General features: G+C 52.1%; 1 protein-coding gene across 5 annotated transcripts in view; it reads right to left on the bottom strand.

Moving 5' to 3' along the window:
* LOC132389148 (C-type lectin domain family 6 member A-like) overlaps positions 1–17,167 on the bottom strand; it is a 102,724-nt gene that overhangs the window by 2,710 nt on the left and 82,847 nt on the right. For 4 of the 5 annotated variants that reach the window (XM_059961604.1, XM_059961608.1, XM_059961606.1 and 1 more), the window contains one exon: positions 10,056–10,168. In XM_059961604.1, coding sequence (XP_059817587.1) covers positions 10,056–10,168 — 113 coding nt within the window. The remainder of the gene's footprint in view (positions 1–10,055; positions 10,169–17,167) is intronic. The other variant, XM_059961607.1, reaches the window with a different exon arrangement.

Here is a 17,167-nt window from a genome sequence, read left to right as displayed (position 1 = left end):
GCAGCAGGTTGAGGAGCGGCCTCCCTGAAGCACAGCTCACAAAGTACAGATATGCCACCGTACGCGGCCCTGAGATCAGTTTCCTTGCGGGCATATCAAATGAATTTGAAGAGTAATAACCACAACAGAATCAATGAAAGACCGACCAGTTGGGCCGTTCAACCAGAGTGCAGAAGACAACAAACTGTGCAAATACAAAAAGAAGAAAGACTAATGATAATTAAGTCTATATACTGCTAAAACTCACACACTCTTTGTCTGTTTGTGACCTCCAATTACCCCAGACATCACCATATACAACCCTGAGATTCATTTTCTTGTGGGCATACTCAATAAATCTATAGAACAATAACCACAACAGAATCAATGAAAGACCGACCAGTCAGGCCGTTCAACCAGAGTGGAGACGACAACAAACTGTGCAAATACAAAAAGAAGAAATAATAATGATAAATAAATAAACAATAAATATCAAGATTCTGAGATGAAGAGTCCTTGAAAGTTAGTCCATAGGTTGTGGGAACAGTTTAGGAACGGGGTGAGTGTTGAGTGAAGTTATCCGCTCTGGTTCCGGAGCCGGATGTTTGGGGGGTAGTAACTGTCCCTGACCCTGCTGGTGTGAGTCCTGAGGCTCCTGTACCTTCTTCCTGACGGCAGCTGTGAGAAAAGAGCGTGGCCTGGGTGGTGAGGATCTCTGATGATGGAGGCTCCTGCGACTAGCACGACCCCAATCACAGCCTCGGTACAGCAACGCTGTGACCACCCTGCACGACCACACACTCCTCGATCTTCTCCACAGACAGGACTGATGGCGCCTGTCTGACGCCATGAGCCTGTGATGCTGCTGCAGTACACCTTGTGCACATCAGCTTGACCGGGAAATGACGAGTGTGAGTGTGGGTGTGTAGCGGTCCGATCTAGGCAGAGGGAGAGATACGAGGGAGTGGGAGACGGGTGAGTGCTGGAGAGGGTAGAGGGACGGAGGGATCAAAAACACAGGAGCAGGATTAGGCTGTTTGGCCCATCGAGTCTGTCCAACATTCTATCAGGGCTGATTTACTATCCCTCTCAACAAAGAGAGAGGGGGGGAGATCAGTGAAAGGGATTTAGAGGCAGGCAGCGAGAGAATGGGATAAGAGACACAGTTACAGCAGATTAGAGAGGAGATGGAGAGAGCGAGAGAGAGAGAGAGAGGGTGGGGGGAGAGGCGGAGAGAAAGCCAAAGGCAGAAAGAGAGGGGGTTAGAGAGAAAGCAGATTACGGAGAGAGATGGGGGTCGGAGGACGGAGAGAGAGAAGATGAGAGTGAGAGACAGAGGGTCAGTGAGGGCATCGAGGCAGAAAGGCAGATAGAGAGAGGGGGTAGTTAGTGTGTAGAAGGGAGGCAGAGAGGAGAAAGGCAGGTATTTAGAAAAAGAGAGAGGGTCAGAGAGAAAGGAGAACAGAGGCAGCAGATCCAGGAAGAGAGAGAGAAAGAGAAAAAGAAAGAGTAGCAGGTGACAGAAAAGGACAGAGGGGCAAAGAGATAGGGAGAGAAGGGGGGGCACACAGAGCAAATCGGACCAAAAGACAGATAAAGAGGGGCAGAGAAAGTTAGTTTGTGTGTAGGAGGGAGCTGAGAGAGGGGGGCAGGGGAGTGGTAGTGTGCACAAGGAAGCTGACAGAGAGATAGAGAGAGGGGGGTAGTTAGTGTGTAGAAGGGAGCTGAGACAAAGAGTTAGCTAGTGTGTATAAGGGAAGTGACAGGTAGTGTGTAGACGAGAGCTGACGGGAAGAGAGAGGGGGACGGAGAGAGAGAGAGAAAAAAACCGTGTGCAGAAGGAAGCCGCATCTGACATTTCACCCAGATAGTTTAGAATAAGTAAAAGATCTGGACGTGTGATCACCAGGGCATAGAGGACGTGGGAATGAATGCAAGACCGGGAACTGTACTAATTGGACATCTTATCGTAGTCATTGTCCCTGTGGTGTGTGGCAGGGGGCCTGCGGCTGGGAAAGAGAGCAATTAATGAGGGTCAGGGAGAAGGGGCAGCCTGGTCCGCTGTAGGCACTCGACTGAGTGGATCACAAAAGGCTGGTGATGCAGACAGCAATTAGGACGGTTAACACGATGTTACTGTTGGTCATGAGAGGTCAGAAGTAAGGGTGGGTGGGGGGGGGGGGGGGGGAGAGCTAAATACCAGATACACGGGGTGCTGGTGAGACTGGGGAACTGTGCACAGCATTCACTCTCACGCTAGTATTGTGTTCAGTCTGTGTCGCCTCATCAAAGGATATAGACAGAATTAGGCCATTCAGCCCATCGAGTCTGCTCTGTCTTTGCATCTTGTCTGATTTATTCTCCCTCCTCCTCCTGCCTTAGAACACAGAGCCTAAACACAGTACAACACAGCACAGGCCCTTCAGCCCTCAGTATTATGCTAACCCAACTACATTAGGAACGAAATGCCAACCCAGCTAATCCCTTCAGCCTACACAATGTCCATATCTTCCATTTTCCTCACATTCATGTGCCTATCTAAACATCTGTTAAAAGTCTCTGATGTTTCTGCCTCTCGCACCACTCCAGGTAGCACATTCCAGACACCCATCGTTCTCTGTACAAAAATCTTGCTCCTCACCTCTCCTTTGAACTGTCCCCTTCTCACCTTCAATGCAGGCTCTCTGGTGTTGGACGTTTCAACCCTCGGGAAAAGGTTTCTCAATCTGCTCTGTCTCTGCCTCTCAGATCCCCCCTACCCCAGCCTCCCTTTCCCCATAACCTTTGGTACCCTGCCCAATCAAGTATCTATCAACCTCCAGCCTTCAATGCACCCAGCTGCCGGTGGTAATGAATTCACCAGAGTCACCGCCCTCTGGCTGAGGAAATTCCTCCTCATCTCTGACCTAGAGGGAGGCTCCTGTGTCCTGAGGCCGTGCCCGCTGGTCCCAGACTCCCCCAGTACAGGAAACATCCTCTCCATGTCCGCTCTATCTAGGCCTATCGACATCCACTTGGTTTCAGTGAGATCCCCTGCATCCCGTGAGTACAGGTCCAGAGCTCTCCAAGGCTCCTCGTACATTAACCCTTTCATTGCCAGGATCAGCTCCCTCTGGACCTTCTCCAATACCAGCACATCTTGTCCTCAATAAGGAGCCCAAGGCTGGTCCCAGTACCCCGTGTGTGGTCTGACCGATGCCTTATAAAGCCTCAGCATTACGACCTAGCTCTTCTACTTCGAAATGAATGCTAACATTGCACCTGTCTCCCTGACCACCAAAGGAGGATGGAGCTGGAAGCTTTCGAGAGGGTACAGCGGAGGTATGCCTGGATTACACAGCACATCTGGTGAGCGGGTGAAGGGTTTTCTCTCCGGAGCAAAGGAGGATGCGAGAAGCGAACTGATGGAGATCTGTATGACGATAAAAGGCATAGATCGAGTGGACAATCTTTCCACAGGGAGGAAATTACTAATACCAGGGGACAATAATTCTAAGGTTATTGGGTGCGTGGAAGGTACAAGGGGGCATGAAGGTATGGGGGTGATTTTGGGTGCAAGGTTTGTTTTACAGAGTGGTGGGTGCGTGGAAGGTACAAGGGGGCATGAAGGTATGGGGGTGATTTTGGGTGCAAGGTTTGTTTTACAGAGTGGTGGGTGCGTGGAAGGTACAAGGGGGCATGAAGGTATGGGGGTGATTTTGGGTGCAAGGTTTGTTTTACAGAGTGGTGGGTGCGTGGAAGGTACAAGGGGGCATGAAGGTATGGGGGTGATTTTGGGTGCAAGGTTTGTTTTACAGAGTGGTGGGTGCGTGGAAGGTACAAGGGGGCATGAAGGTATGGGGGTGATTTTGGGTGCAAGGTTTGTTTTACAGAGTGGTGGGTGCGTGGAAGGTACAAGGGGGCATGAAGGTATGGGGGTGATTTTGGGTGCAAGGTTTGTTTTACAGAGTGGTGGGTGCGTGGAAGGTACATTTGGGCATGAAAGGAAACTCTTCAAAAGGCACGTGGATGATGGAAAAATTTAGAGCGGAGTAGGGGGGAAGGGTTAGAACAGGTTAAAAGGTTGGCACAGCATCACGGGCCAAAGGATCTGTACAGTGCTGTCGTATTCTATGTCACCTTGCTTAGGGGAGGTTATGGGGAACGACGGGGAGGATCCCGACTGAGTGGCAGTGTGGATGCTGTTTCCTGCGTTTGGAGGATCTAGAACAAGGGGTCGAGAACATACCAACATGGGAAGCAGTAGCAGGACTGGGCTCAGCTGGCCCACCGAGACTGCTACGCCATTCAATAAGATCATAAGGCTATAGACCATAAGACAAAGGAGCAGAATTAGGCCACTCGGCCTGTTCCCACCAAAGCCAGGCCACTCCAACGCTGGCCCACTCTAACAATAGCCACTCCGCTTACACCTCCATTCTTATCATGGGCTGAAAAACACATTCACTCTCGATGGGTCTTGCAGTGTTCAAGCAGCTCCCGCCCTACGAGACGTTGCTCTCTCACTCACTGCTTCAAATGATGACTCTCCCCCAACAGGACCTGTAGCTTGTAAATGGCTCCCACCCTGCAAGATGTCACTGTCTCGCTCGCTACTTCAAACATGGCTGACCTGACCGTGGACTCAGCTCTGTACAATGTCCTGGGTATGTTACTCAAAATGGCCTCTGGTTTGTTACAAGTAGGAATGTTTCTTTGTCGGATAAGTGTTTCTCTAGCCGTTGTTTCACTTTAGAATGGCTGATATGGTAATTGTATTCATTTGTTAATCAATGGGGAATGTCATTGTGTCTTGTGATGCTGGGAACTTGGGGGAGGGGTTTTCGCGGGTTTTTTGGGAGAGGCCGAGGAAGACACTGAAGAAGGTGGACGTGTGCTGTACTGCTCGTAAGACCACTGGGGTGGTCCCAGGTGCGACGGCCGGATGGGTCGATTGGTTCGTTGATTGAGCTCCAACGAGTGCACTAAACAGACTGAACTTTGATAAGTGGCGCCTTTTTTTTTTCCTTGTGTATATATATTGTATTGCTTACTACTCTTTTTAATTTTAGTAAACTCTTTAAAGTGTATTTCATAACGGTATTTGTGGTGGATTTGATACTGTTGGCGGGCTCGAGGCGTAAACTCGATTCTCACAGCACCTGCGTGTACGGGAGGTGGGTTGGAGAGTGGCTGGATCCCCTTTTTCCCCTAGACATATACCAGCCTGTTGGGTAAGGGTTACAGCTCCATCACCCTGAATTCCCTCACTATGCCAAAATCTAGCCTTAAACCTGTTTAATGTGGCAGCCTCCACTGCTTCCCTGGGCAGAGAGTTCCGCAGATTCACCACCCTCTGGTAAAAGCAGTTTCTCCTCGTCTCCATCCTAAATCTACTCCCCCAAATCTTGAGGCTATGTCCCCTAGTTCTAGCCTTATTTACTAGTGAGAACAACTTTCCTGCCTCTCTTATCTGTCCCTTGCATAATTTTAATGTTCCCAGAAGAATTCCTCTCCTGAAATCCAGCAAGTATAGTCCCCCCTCATAGCGACTCAATCTCTCCTCATAGTCTAACCCCGCCATCTCTGAAATCTACCTGGTGAGCCTCCCCTGCACCGACTCCAAAGCCAGTCTATCCTTCCTCAAGTAAGGAGACCAGAAATGCACGCAGTACTCCAGGCGTGGCCTCACCTGTACCTCCCTGCTCTTAAATAGCCTGGAATAGACATTTACCTTCTTTGATAACCTGTTGCACCTGCAAAGCAACCTTCATGCACAAGCAATCCCAAGTCCCTCTGCACAACAACTTGGTGTGAACTCCCACCATTTTTCATCTATTTTTCCTTCTGAAAGTGTACGGGCTCACACTTACCAAACCCAGTAACTCCACCCTTGCCCACTCACCTAACCTATTTATATCTTGTTACACCTGTGCCCCCCCCTCCTTTTTAAGAATCGCAAGATCACTATTAAGTCAGGGCAGGAGACCCAGGAAACGAGAGAGAGACGTTTGGAATGTCCTGGCCCTCAGCGATACAAAGCCACGGAACAGGTCATTGTCTCTTGGAGACGGAGTTGTATATTGAGTACTATGCTTTGTGGAAGCCCTCAGGCAATGTGGGCTGGTCGGGGGATGGCATCATTCCACCCTGAGTGACATCTGAGACCCCGTGAGTGGGGATAAAAGAGGGTCTGGGGAACAGCCCCTTTAGACGCACCGGAAGAAACGCTAGAACTCCTGTAACAGCATAACAGCGAAAGCTGGTGGAAAGCCCACGTGCGTCCTTTTCCATTTGCCTCAGAATTGGTGGGTCTTGCCACAGGAGAACGACTTTAGCTAACACCAAGGAGCACTCAGCCCCCACCGACTCTCGAAGGATTAACATCATAAAAGGAATGGGCAAGTTTAAACACTCTCTCTTGACTCCAACCAAAGGCTGCAGCTTGAATGAACTAAAATGACTTTTATATTTCCATCGGACAATACATTATCCCCTAGACAACGATAGAGCTATTTCTTATTGATTATTATTATACCTGCACTTTTAGATTTAGTATTGACGACGTATATTATCTGTATGTTTGCATTGATATTATTTTTGTGTATTTTATCAATAAATGCTGTTAAAAAATAGTACCATCAGACTTCAATGGGCCTCTCTATCTTTGCTGGTAAGTGACCCAGTTACAGGGTACGTAACAATCTTTCCCTGGACGCTCCGTGCCCTCTGCACAATTTGCTTCCCAACTCACTTTAGCATCAACAGTAAACTCAGATATGCTACTCCCGGTCCCCTCTTCACAAATCTTCGGTGTGTGTTGGAAATGGTCGTGGAGCTGGCTGACTGACAATCAGAGAAACACCCATTTCCATGTTCAAAGCAAATTGATTACCTTGCTATTTCATTCTCTTGTTATCTATTGCTATTTATTTATATCTGCATTTGCACAGTTTGTTGTTCGTCGATCCTGTTCACAGTTACTGTTCTGCAAATTTGATAAGTATGCCCGCAGAAAAAAAGAATCTCAGGGTTGTGTGCAGTGGCGTGTATGTACTCTGACAATAAATTTTACTTTGAACTTTTTGAACTCTGAACAAATATGTCACTTTCTATTGCACTGAGATTCATTTTCTTGGTGGTGTTCATGGTAGGACAGAGAAATACAACAGAATTAATGAAAAGAACACACACAAAGACTGACAAACAACCAACGTGCAAAAGACAAACTGCGAATAATAAAAAATAAGTAAAAAGAAATTTGAGAAAGTGAGTCCATAGGTTGTGGGATCAGTTTAGGATTGAGGTGAGTGAAGTTATTCTCACTGGACCAGCAGCCTGATGGTTGAAGGGTATTAATAGATCCTGAACCTGGTGGTGTGAGACCCAAGGCTCCTGTACCTCCTGCCCAATGGAAGCAGTGAGAAGAGAGCACGGTCTGGATGATGGGGGTCACTGGTGATGGATGCTGTTTCCTTCTGTCAATACTCTTTGCAGATGAGCTCAATGGTGGGGAGAGCTTTTTCTGTGATGGACTGGGCCGCATCTACCACTTTTAACAGGCTTTTTGTTCTTGGGTATTGGTGTTTCTGTACAATCAGTCGGACAATTGGTATTTATCTCAACTCCCTGACTTGTATTGGTTAACCAATCCTGTCTCCCTGCTGACATATTAACCCCCAACACCACGTATCTTGATAATTCAGTTTTTACGTGGCTTCTTATCAAAAACTTCATAACACGGAGGTCAGTAAAGTTTACAGACGGTGAACTTGTGGATAGTGTGGAAAATGTGCAGAGAATACAGTGTGACATAAATCAGTTGCAGATATGGGCTGAGAAATGGCAGATGGAGCTTAACCCAGAGAAATGTGAGGTGTTGCACCTTGACAGGGAAAATGCAAGGAGACAGTTCATTGTTAAAGATGTTACGTATCCCTCCTGGTCTCTCCCTAGATGCTTCTCCACTTGGTGTCTCCCTCTTATCTCATTCTTTTCTTTTGTCCAACTCCACTCAGTGTTTCTCTTCCACTTTTTCTCAGGTGCAATACTGTATATTACCTTACCAACTCACCCCATTTGCTGATGGAGAGAACTGGGGTATCATTTGAATAAATATCCCCTCTCCCAGTAAGGGCCAACAGTATGGTAGATTTTCAACAGACCAAACCAAAATGAAGACTAAAGAGCATTCAAGACAAGTGATAATATTGAAGCACAAATTTGGGGAAGGGTACAAGACCATCTCAAAGGCACTGAACATTCCTCAGAACTCTGTGTAGTCCATCGTGAATCAGTGGAAAAATACAAAACCACAGCCACACTGCCCAGGTCAGCGATCTCTCTACACTTAGTCACCGGAGAAGATTGGCACTTGTAAGAGAGGCTACTGTGACAACAACAGTCACTCTGAGTGAGCTGCAGGAGTCCGTGGCTGCAACTGGAGATGAAGTTCATGGCTCCACAATCTTTAAAGCCTTCCACAAAAGAAGTATTTATGGAAGAATGTCAAAGAAGCAGCCGGGCTAAAAAAAAGCTTATCCTTGCCTGTAAACACTGCAAAGAGTCACACAGAAGAAACTGTAAAGGTGTGGAAGACGGTCTCGTGCTCGGATGAGACTAAAGTGGAACTTTTTGGCCTCAACACTAAGCTGTAAATGACACATAAATCTAATATTGTGCATCAGCCTGGTAACCCCATCTATACTGGAATGTATGGTATCCCATCCTGCTATGAAGATGATTTTCAGCAGCAGAGACTGGAAATCTGGTCAGGATTGATGGGGCAATGAATGCTGAAAAATACAGAGAGATCCTGGATAAAAACTTGCTAGCCTCTGCTAGAAAGCTTAAACTGGGAGAAGTTCATCTTTCAACAGGACAACAACCCAAATCACACTGCCTGAGAAACCATGGAGTGGCTTCAAATGAAGACAATTGGTGTCCCTGAGTGGCCCAGTCAGAGTCCTGACCTTAACCCGATCAAACATCTCTGGCAAGACGTCAAGGTTGCTGTCCACCAGCCCTCCCAACGAACCTGGCACAGCTTGAGAAAATTTGCAAGGAGGAATGGACAAACCTGCATTTTGTCATTCTTTAAAAAACAGCCCCATATACCTCTGTTAAACTCAGAGGTATGTCATCCATTACTGAAGGTATTAATAAGATTTAAAGAGTGGTGAAAATTTACAAGGACGTTGCTGGGACTGGAGGATTTGAGTTATAGGAAAGGTTGAACAGGTTAGGACTTCATCCCAAGAGAGGAGGAAATGGAGGGGAGATATGACAGAGGTATACAAAATTATGAGGGGCATAGATAGGACAAGTGCAAGCAGGCATAGGTTGGGTGAGACGAGAATGAGAGGTAATGGGTTAAGGGCGAAAGGTGAAATGACTGAGAGGAAGGTGAGGGGGAACTTCACTCAGACAGTGGAACAAGCTAATAGTGGAAATGGTGGAGGAAAGTTCATCTGTAATATTGTAGATAAGTACATAGATAAGTAGATAGATGAAAGGGTTATGGAGAGCTATGGGCCAGGTGCAGGTTGATGGGACTAGGCAGGATGGAAGCCATTGACCAAGAATTTCAACAAAGATGAAGGTCTCACTCCAAGTAAGAACTGGAAAGCGATTTTAAGCAAGTTGCCACGGCAGAAATCTGATTGGTTGAGGACAAACCAATCAGGAAAGAGGGATGACGGGGGTATAAATACCACCGGGCTAGCCAGGCGGAGGCATCATTCCCGATGAAGATGACAGAGTCTGTTAGAGTCGACTCCTGGACCTGGCAGGAAGCCTGACAACGGTTACTGAGGCAGGATAATAAGTTGTCATGGACGACATGGGCTCCTCACGGACTCAATGAATTTACATGACACCGCAGACTTGGGCAAACGATTCTGACCGTCTGAGCCTCAGACAACGTCAGGGACCTGGCCCAGATCAAGGCAGCAGCTCTCCAACAGGAAGCCCGGGTAGCCAAAGCCTGCTGCACCCCCGCAGGAGACCCTGCCCACTCTAAGTGCATGCGGAGGATGGGGTTGTGGCCCTAGGGGATGGGACATGAAGAGGAAGGGTTCAGAGCCGGAGACACTCACGTCAGGTCATCTTGCAGGGGAGTTCCGTCCACCCAGACCCAGCTCAGGTTCTGTGGTACCTCCCGCATACCAATCCAATACGCGTTGCGGGAGTCGAAGCCAGCCACGAACTTCTGAAGAGGAGACACAGGTGACAAGTGGAACCCGCTCCACACCGTCCCATCACCCACTCCCGGGGTCAGACACAGAGTGAATCTCCCTCCACGCCGTCCCATCACACACTCCCAGGGTCAGACACAGAGTGAATCTCACTCCACACCGTCCCATCACCCACTCCCGGGGTCAGACACAGAGTGAATCTCCCTCCACACTGTCCCATCACACAATCCCGGGGTCAGACACAGAGAGAATCTCCCTCCACTCCATCCCATCACACACTCCCGGGGTCAGACACAGAGTGAATCTCCCTCCACACTGTCCCATCACACACTCCCGGGGTCAGACACAGAGTGAATCTCCCTCCACACCGTCCCATCACACACTCCCGGGGTCAGACACAGAGTGGACTTCCCTCCACTCCATCCCATCACACACTCCCGGGGTCAGACACAGAGTGAATCTCCCTCCACACTGTCCCATCACACACTCCCGGGGTCAGACACAGAGTGAATCTCCCTCCACACCATCCCATCACACACTCCTGGGGTCAGACACAGAGTGAATCTCCCTCCACACTGTCCCATCACACACTCCCGGGGTCAGACACAGAGTGAATCTCCCTCCACACCATCCCACCACACACTCCCGGGGTCAGACACAGAGTGAATCTCCCTCCACCCCATCCCTTCACACACTCCCGGGGTCAGACACAGAGAGAATCTCCCTCCACCCCATCCCTTCACACACTCCCGAGGTCAGGCTCAGAGTGAATCTCCCTCCACACCGTCCCATCACACACTCCCGTGGTCAGACACAGAGTGAATCTCCCTCCACACCGTCCCATCACACACTCCCCGAGTCAGACACAGAGTGAATCTCCCTCCACACAGTCCCATCACACACTCCCGGGGTCAGACACACAGTGAATCTCCCACCACACCGTCCCATCACACACTCCCGGGGTCAAACACAGAGTGAATCTCCCTCCACACCATCCCATCACACACTCCAAGGGTCAGACACAGAGTGAATCTCCCTCCACACCGTCCCATCACACACTCCCGGGGTCAGACACAGAGTGAATCTCCCTCCACACCGTCCCATCACACACTCCTGGGGTCAGACACAGAGTGAATCTCCCTCCACACCGTCCCACCACACACTCCCGGGGTCAGACACAGAGAGAATCTCCCTCCACCCCATCCCTTCACACACTCCCGAGGTCAGGCTCAGAGTGAATCTCCCTCCACACCGTCCCATCACACACTCCCGGGGTCAGACACAGTGTGAATCTCCCTCCACACCGTCCCATCACACACTCCCGGGGTGAGACACAGAGTGAATCTCCCTACACACCGTCCCATCACACACTCCAGTGGTCAGACACAGAGTGAATCTCCCTCCACACCGTCCCATCACACACTCCCCGAGTCAGACACAGAGTGAATCTCCCTCCACACAGTCCCATCACACACACCCGGGGTCAGACACACAGTGAATCTCCCACCACACCGTCCCATCACACACTCCCGGGGTCAAACACAGAGTGAATCTCCCTCCACACCATCCCATCACACACTCCCAGGGTCAGACACAGAGTGAATCTCCCTCCACAGCATCCCATCACACACTCCCCAAGTCAGACAAAGAGTGTATCTCCCTCCACACCGTCCCATCACACACTCCCGGGGTCAGACACAGAGTGAATCTCCCTCCACACCATCCCATCACACACTCCCCGAGTCAGACACAGAGTGAATCTCCCTCCACACAGTCCCATCACACACTCCCGGGGTCAGACACAGGGTGAAACTCCCTCCACACCGTCCCATCACACACTCCCGGGGTCAGACACAGAGTGAATCTCCCTCCACACCGTCCCATCACACACTCCCGGGGTCAGACACAGGGTGAAACTCCCTCCACACCGTTCCATCACACACTCCCGGGGTCAGACACAGAATGAATCTCCCTCCACACCGTCCCATCACACACACCCGGGGCCAGACACAGAGTGAAGCTCCCTCCACACCGTCCCATTACACACTCCCGGGGTCAGACACAGAGTGAATCTCCCTCCACACCGTCCCATCACACACACCCGGGGTCAGACACAGAGTGAAGCTCCCTCCACACCGTCCCATCACACACTCCCGGGGTCAGACACAGAGTGAATCTCCCTCCACACCGTCCCATCACACACTCCCGGGGTCAGACACAGAGTGAATCTCCCTGCACACCGTCCCATCACACACTCCCCGGGTCAGACACAGAGTGAATCTCCCCCCACACAGTCCCATCACACACTCCCGGGGTCAGACACAGAGTGAAGCTCCCTCCACACCGTCCCATCACACACTCCCCGGGTCAGACACAGGGTGAATCTCCCTCCACACCGTCCCATCACACACACCCCGGGTCAGACACAGAGTGAATCTCCCTCCACACTGTCCCATCACACACTCCCGGGGTCAGACACACAGTGAATCTCCCTCCACACCATTCCATCACACACTCCCGGGGTCAGACACAGAGTGAATCTCCCTCCACGCCGTCCCATCACACACTCCCGGGGTCAGTCACAGAGTGAATCTCCCTCCACACCGTTCCATCACACACTCCCGGGGTCAGACACACAGTGAATCTCCCTCCACACCGTCCCATCACACACTCCCCGGGTCAGACACAGAGTGAATCACCCTCCACACCGTCCCATCACACACTCCCAGGGACAGACACAGAGTGAATCTCCCTCCACACCGTTCCATCACACACTCCCGGGGTCAGACACACAGTGAATCTCCCTCCACACCGTCCCATCACACACTCCCCGGGTCAGACACAGAGTGAATCACCCTCCACACCGTCCCATCACACACTCCCGGGGTCAGACACAGAGCGAATCCCCCTCCAAACTGTCCTATCATACATTCCCGGGTCAGACACAGAGTGAATCCCCCTCCACACCGTCCCATCACACACTCCCGGGGTCAGACACAGAGTGAATCTCCGTCCACACCGTCCCATCACACACTCCCGGGGTCAGACACAGAGTGGAGCTCCCTCCACTCCATCCCATCACACACTCCCGGGGTCAGACACAGAGTGAATCTCCCTCCACACTGTCCCATCACACACTCCCGGGGTCAGACACAGAGAGAATCTCCCTCCACTCCATCCCATCACACACTCCCGGGGTCAGACACAGAGTGAATCTCCCTCCACACTGTCCCATCACACACTCCCGGGGTCAGACACAGAGTGAATCTCCCTCCACACCATCCCATCACACACTCCTGGGGTCAGACACAGAGTGAATCTCCCTCCACACTGTCCCATCACACACTCCCGGGGTCAGACACAGAGTGAATCTCCCTCCACACCGTCCCACCACACACTCCCGGGGTCAGACACAGAGTGAATCTCCCTCCACCCCATCCCTTCACACACTCCCGTGGTCAGACACAGAGAGAATCTCCCTCCACCCCATCCCTTCACACACTCCCGAGGTCAGGCTCAGAGTGAATCTCCCTCCACACCGTCCCATCACACACTCCCGTGGTCAGACACAGAGTGAATCTCCCTCCACACCGTCCCATCACACACTCCCCGAGTCAGACACAGAGTGAATCTCCCTCCACACAGTCCCATCACACACTCCCGGGGTCAGACACACAGTGAATCTCCCACCACACCGTCCCATCACACACTCCCGGGGTCAAACACAGAGTGAATCTCCCTCCACACCATCCCATCACACACTCCAAGGGTCAGACACAGAGTGAATCTCCCTCCACACCGTCCCATCACACACTCCCGGGGTCAGACACAGAGTGAATCTCCCTCCACACCGTCCCATCACACACTCCTGGGGTCAGACACAGAGTGAATCTCCCTCCACACCGTCCCACCACACACTCCCGGGGTCAGACACAGAGAGAATCTCCCTCCACCCCATCCCTTCACACACTCCCGAGATCAGGCTCAGAGTGAATCTCCCTCCACACCGTCCCATCACACACTCCCGGGGTCAGACACAGTGTGAATCTCCCTCCACACCGTCCCATCACACACTCCCGGGGTGAGACACAGAGTGAATCTCCCTACACACCGTCCCATCACACACTCCCGTGGTCAGACACAGAGTGAATCTCCCTCCACACCGTCCCATCACACACTCCCCGAGTCAGACACAGAGTGAATCTCCCTCCACACAGTCCCATCACACACACCCGGGGTCAGACACACAGTGAATCTCCCACCACACCGTCCCATCACACACTCCCGGGGTCAAACACAGAGTGAATCTCCCTCCACACCATCCCATCACACACTCCCAGGGTCAGACACAGAGTGAATCTCCCTCCACAGCATCCCATCACACACTCCCCAAGTCAGACAAAGAGTGTATCTCCCTCCACACCGTCCCATCACACACTCCCGGGGTCAGACACAGAGTGAATCTCCCTCCACACCGTCCCATCACACACTCCCGGGGTCAGACACAGGGTGAAATTCCCTCCACACCGTTCCATCACACACTCCCGGGGTCAGACACAGAATGAATCTCCCTCCACACCGTCCCATCACACACACCCGGGGCCAGACACAGAGTGAAGCTCCCTCCACACCGTCCCATTACACACTCCCGGGGTCAGACACAGAGTGAATCTCCCTCCACACCGTCCCATCACACACACCCGGGGTCAGACACAGAGTGAAGCTCCCTCCACACCGTCCCATCACACACTCCCGGGGTCAGACACAGAGTGAATCTCCCTCCACACCGTCCCATCACACACTCCCGGGGTCAGACACAGAGTGAATCTCCCTGCACACCGTCCCATCACACACTCCCCGGGTCAGACACAGAGTGAATCTCCCCCCACACAGTCCCATCACACACTCCCGGGGTCAGACACAGAGTGAAGATCCCTCCACACCGTCCCATCACACACTCCCCGGGTCAGACACAGGGTGAATCTCCCTCCACACCGTCCCATCACACACACCCCGGGTCAGACACAGAGTGAATCTCCCTCCACACTGTCCCATCACACACTCCCGGGGTCAGACACACAGTGAATCTCCCTCCACACCATTCCATCACACACTCCCGGGGTTAGACACAGAGTGAATCTCCCTCCACACCGTCCCATCACACACTCCCGGGGTCAGTCACAGAGTGAATCTCCCTCCACACCGTTCCATCACACACTCCCGGGGTCAGACACACAGTGAATCTCCCTCCACACCGTCCCATCACACACTCCCCGGGTCAGACACAGAGTGAATCAACCTCCACACCGTCCCATCACACACTCCCAGGGACAGACACAGAGTGAATCTCCCTCCACACCGTTCCATCACACACTCCCGGGGTCAGACACACAGTGAATCTCCCTCCACACCGTCCCATCACACACTCCCCGGGTCAGACACAGAGTGAATCACCCTCCACACCGTCCCATCACACACTCCCGGGGTCAGACACAGAGCCAATCCCCCTCCAAACCGTCCTATCATACATTCCCGGGTCAGACACAGAGTGAATCCCCCTCCACACCGTCCCATCACACACTCCCGGGGTCAGACACAGAGTGAATCTCCGTCCACACCGTCCCATCACACACTCCCGGGGTCAGACACAGAGTGGAGCTCCCTCCACTCCATCCCATCACACACTCCCGGGGTCAGACACAGAGTGAATCTCCCTCCACACTGTCCCATCACACACTCCCGGGGTCAGACACAGAGAGAATCTCCCTCCACTCCATCCCATCACACACTCCCGGGGTCAGACACAGAGTGAATCTCCCTCCACAGTGTCCCATCACACACTCCCGGGGTCAGACACAGAGTGAATCTCCCTCCACACCATCCCATCACACACTCCTGGGGTCAGACACAGAGTGAATCTCCCTCCACACTGTCCCATCACACACTCCCGGGGTCAGACACAGAGTGAATCTCCCTCCACACCGTCCCACCACACACTCCCGGGGTCAGACACAGAGTGAATCTCCCTCCACACCATCCCATCACACACTCCTGGGGTCAGACACAGAGTGAATCTCCCTCCACACCATCCCATCACACACTCCTGGGGTCAGACACAGAGTGAATCTCCCTCCACACTGTCCCATCACACACTCCCGGGGTCAGACACAGAGTGAATCTCCCTCCACACCGTCCCACCACACACTCCCGGGGTCAGACACAGAGTGAATCTCCCTCCACCCCATCCCTTCACACACTCCCGGGGTCAGACACAGAGAGAATCTCCCTCCACCCCATCCCTTCACACACTCCCGAGGTCAGGCTCAGAGTGAATCTCCCTCCACACCGTCCCATCACACACTCCCGGGGTCAGACACAGTGTGAATCTCCCTCCACACCGTCCCATCACACACTCCCGGGGTCAGACACAGAGTGAATCTCCCTACACACCGTCCCATCACACACTCCCGTGGTCAGACACAGAGTGAATCTCCCTCCACACCGTCCCATCACACACTCCCCGAGTCAGACACAGAGTGAATCTCCCTCCACACAGTCCCATCACACACTCCCGGGGTCAGACACACAGTGAATCTCCCACCACACCGTCCCATCACACACACCCGGGGTCAAACACAGAGTGAATCTCGCTCCACACCATCCCATCACACACTCCCAGGGTCAGACACAGAGTGAATCTCCCTCCACACCGTCCCATCACACACTCCCGGGGTCAGACACAGAGTGAATCTCCCTCCACACCGTCCCATCACACACTCCTGGGGTCAGACACAGAGTGAATCTCCCTCCACACTGTCCCATCACACACTGCCGGGGTCAGACACAGAGTGAATCTCCCTCCACACCGTCCCACCACACACTCCCGGGGTCAGACACAGAGTGAATCTCCCTCCACCCCATCCCTTCACACACTCCCGGGGTCAGACACAGAGAGAATCTCCCTCCACCCCATCCCTTCACACACTCCCGAGGTCAGGCTCAGAGTGAATCTC

The sequence above is a fragment of the Hypanus sabinus genome, unplaced genomic scaffold (assembly GCF_030144855.1).
Source record: "Hypanus sabinus isolate sHypSab1 unplaced genomic scaffold, sHypSab1.hap1 scaffold_483, whole genome shotgun sequence".
NCBI classification, from domain to species: domain Eukaryota; kingdom Metazoa; phylum Chordata; class Chondrichthyes; order Myliobatiformes; family Dasyatidae; genus Hypanus; species Hypanus sabinus.
This window is presented reverse-complemented; position numbering and strand designations above follow the sequence as displayed.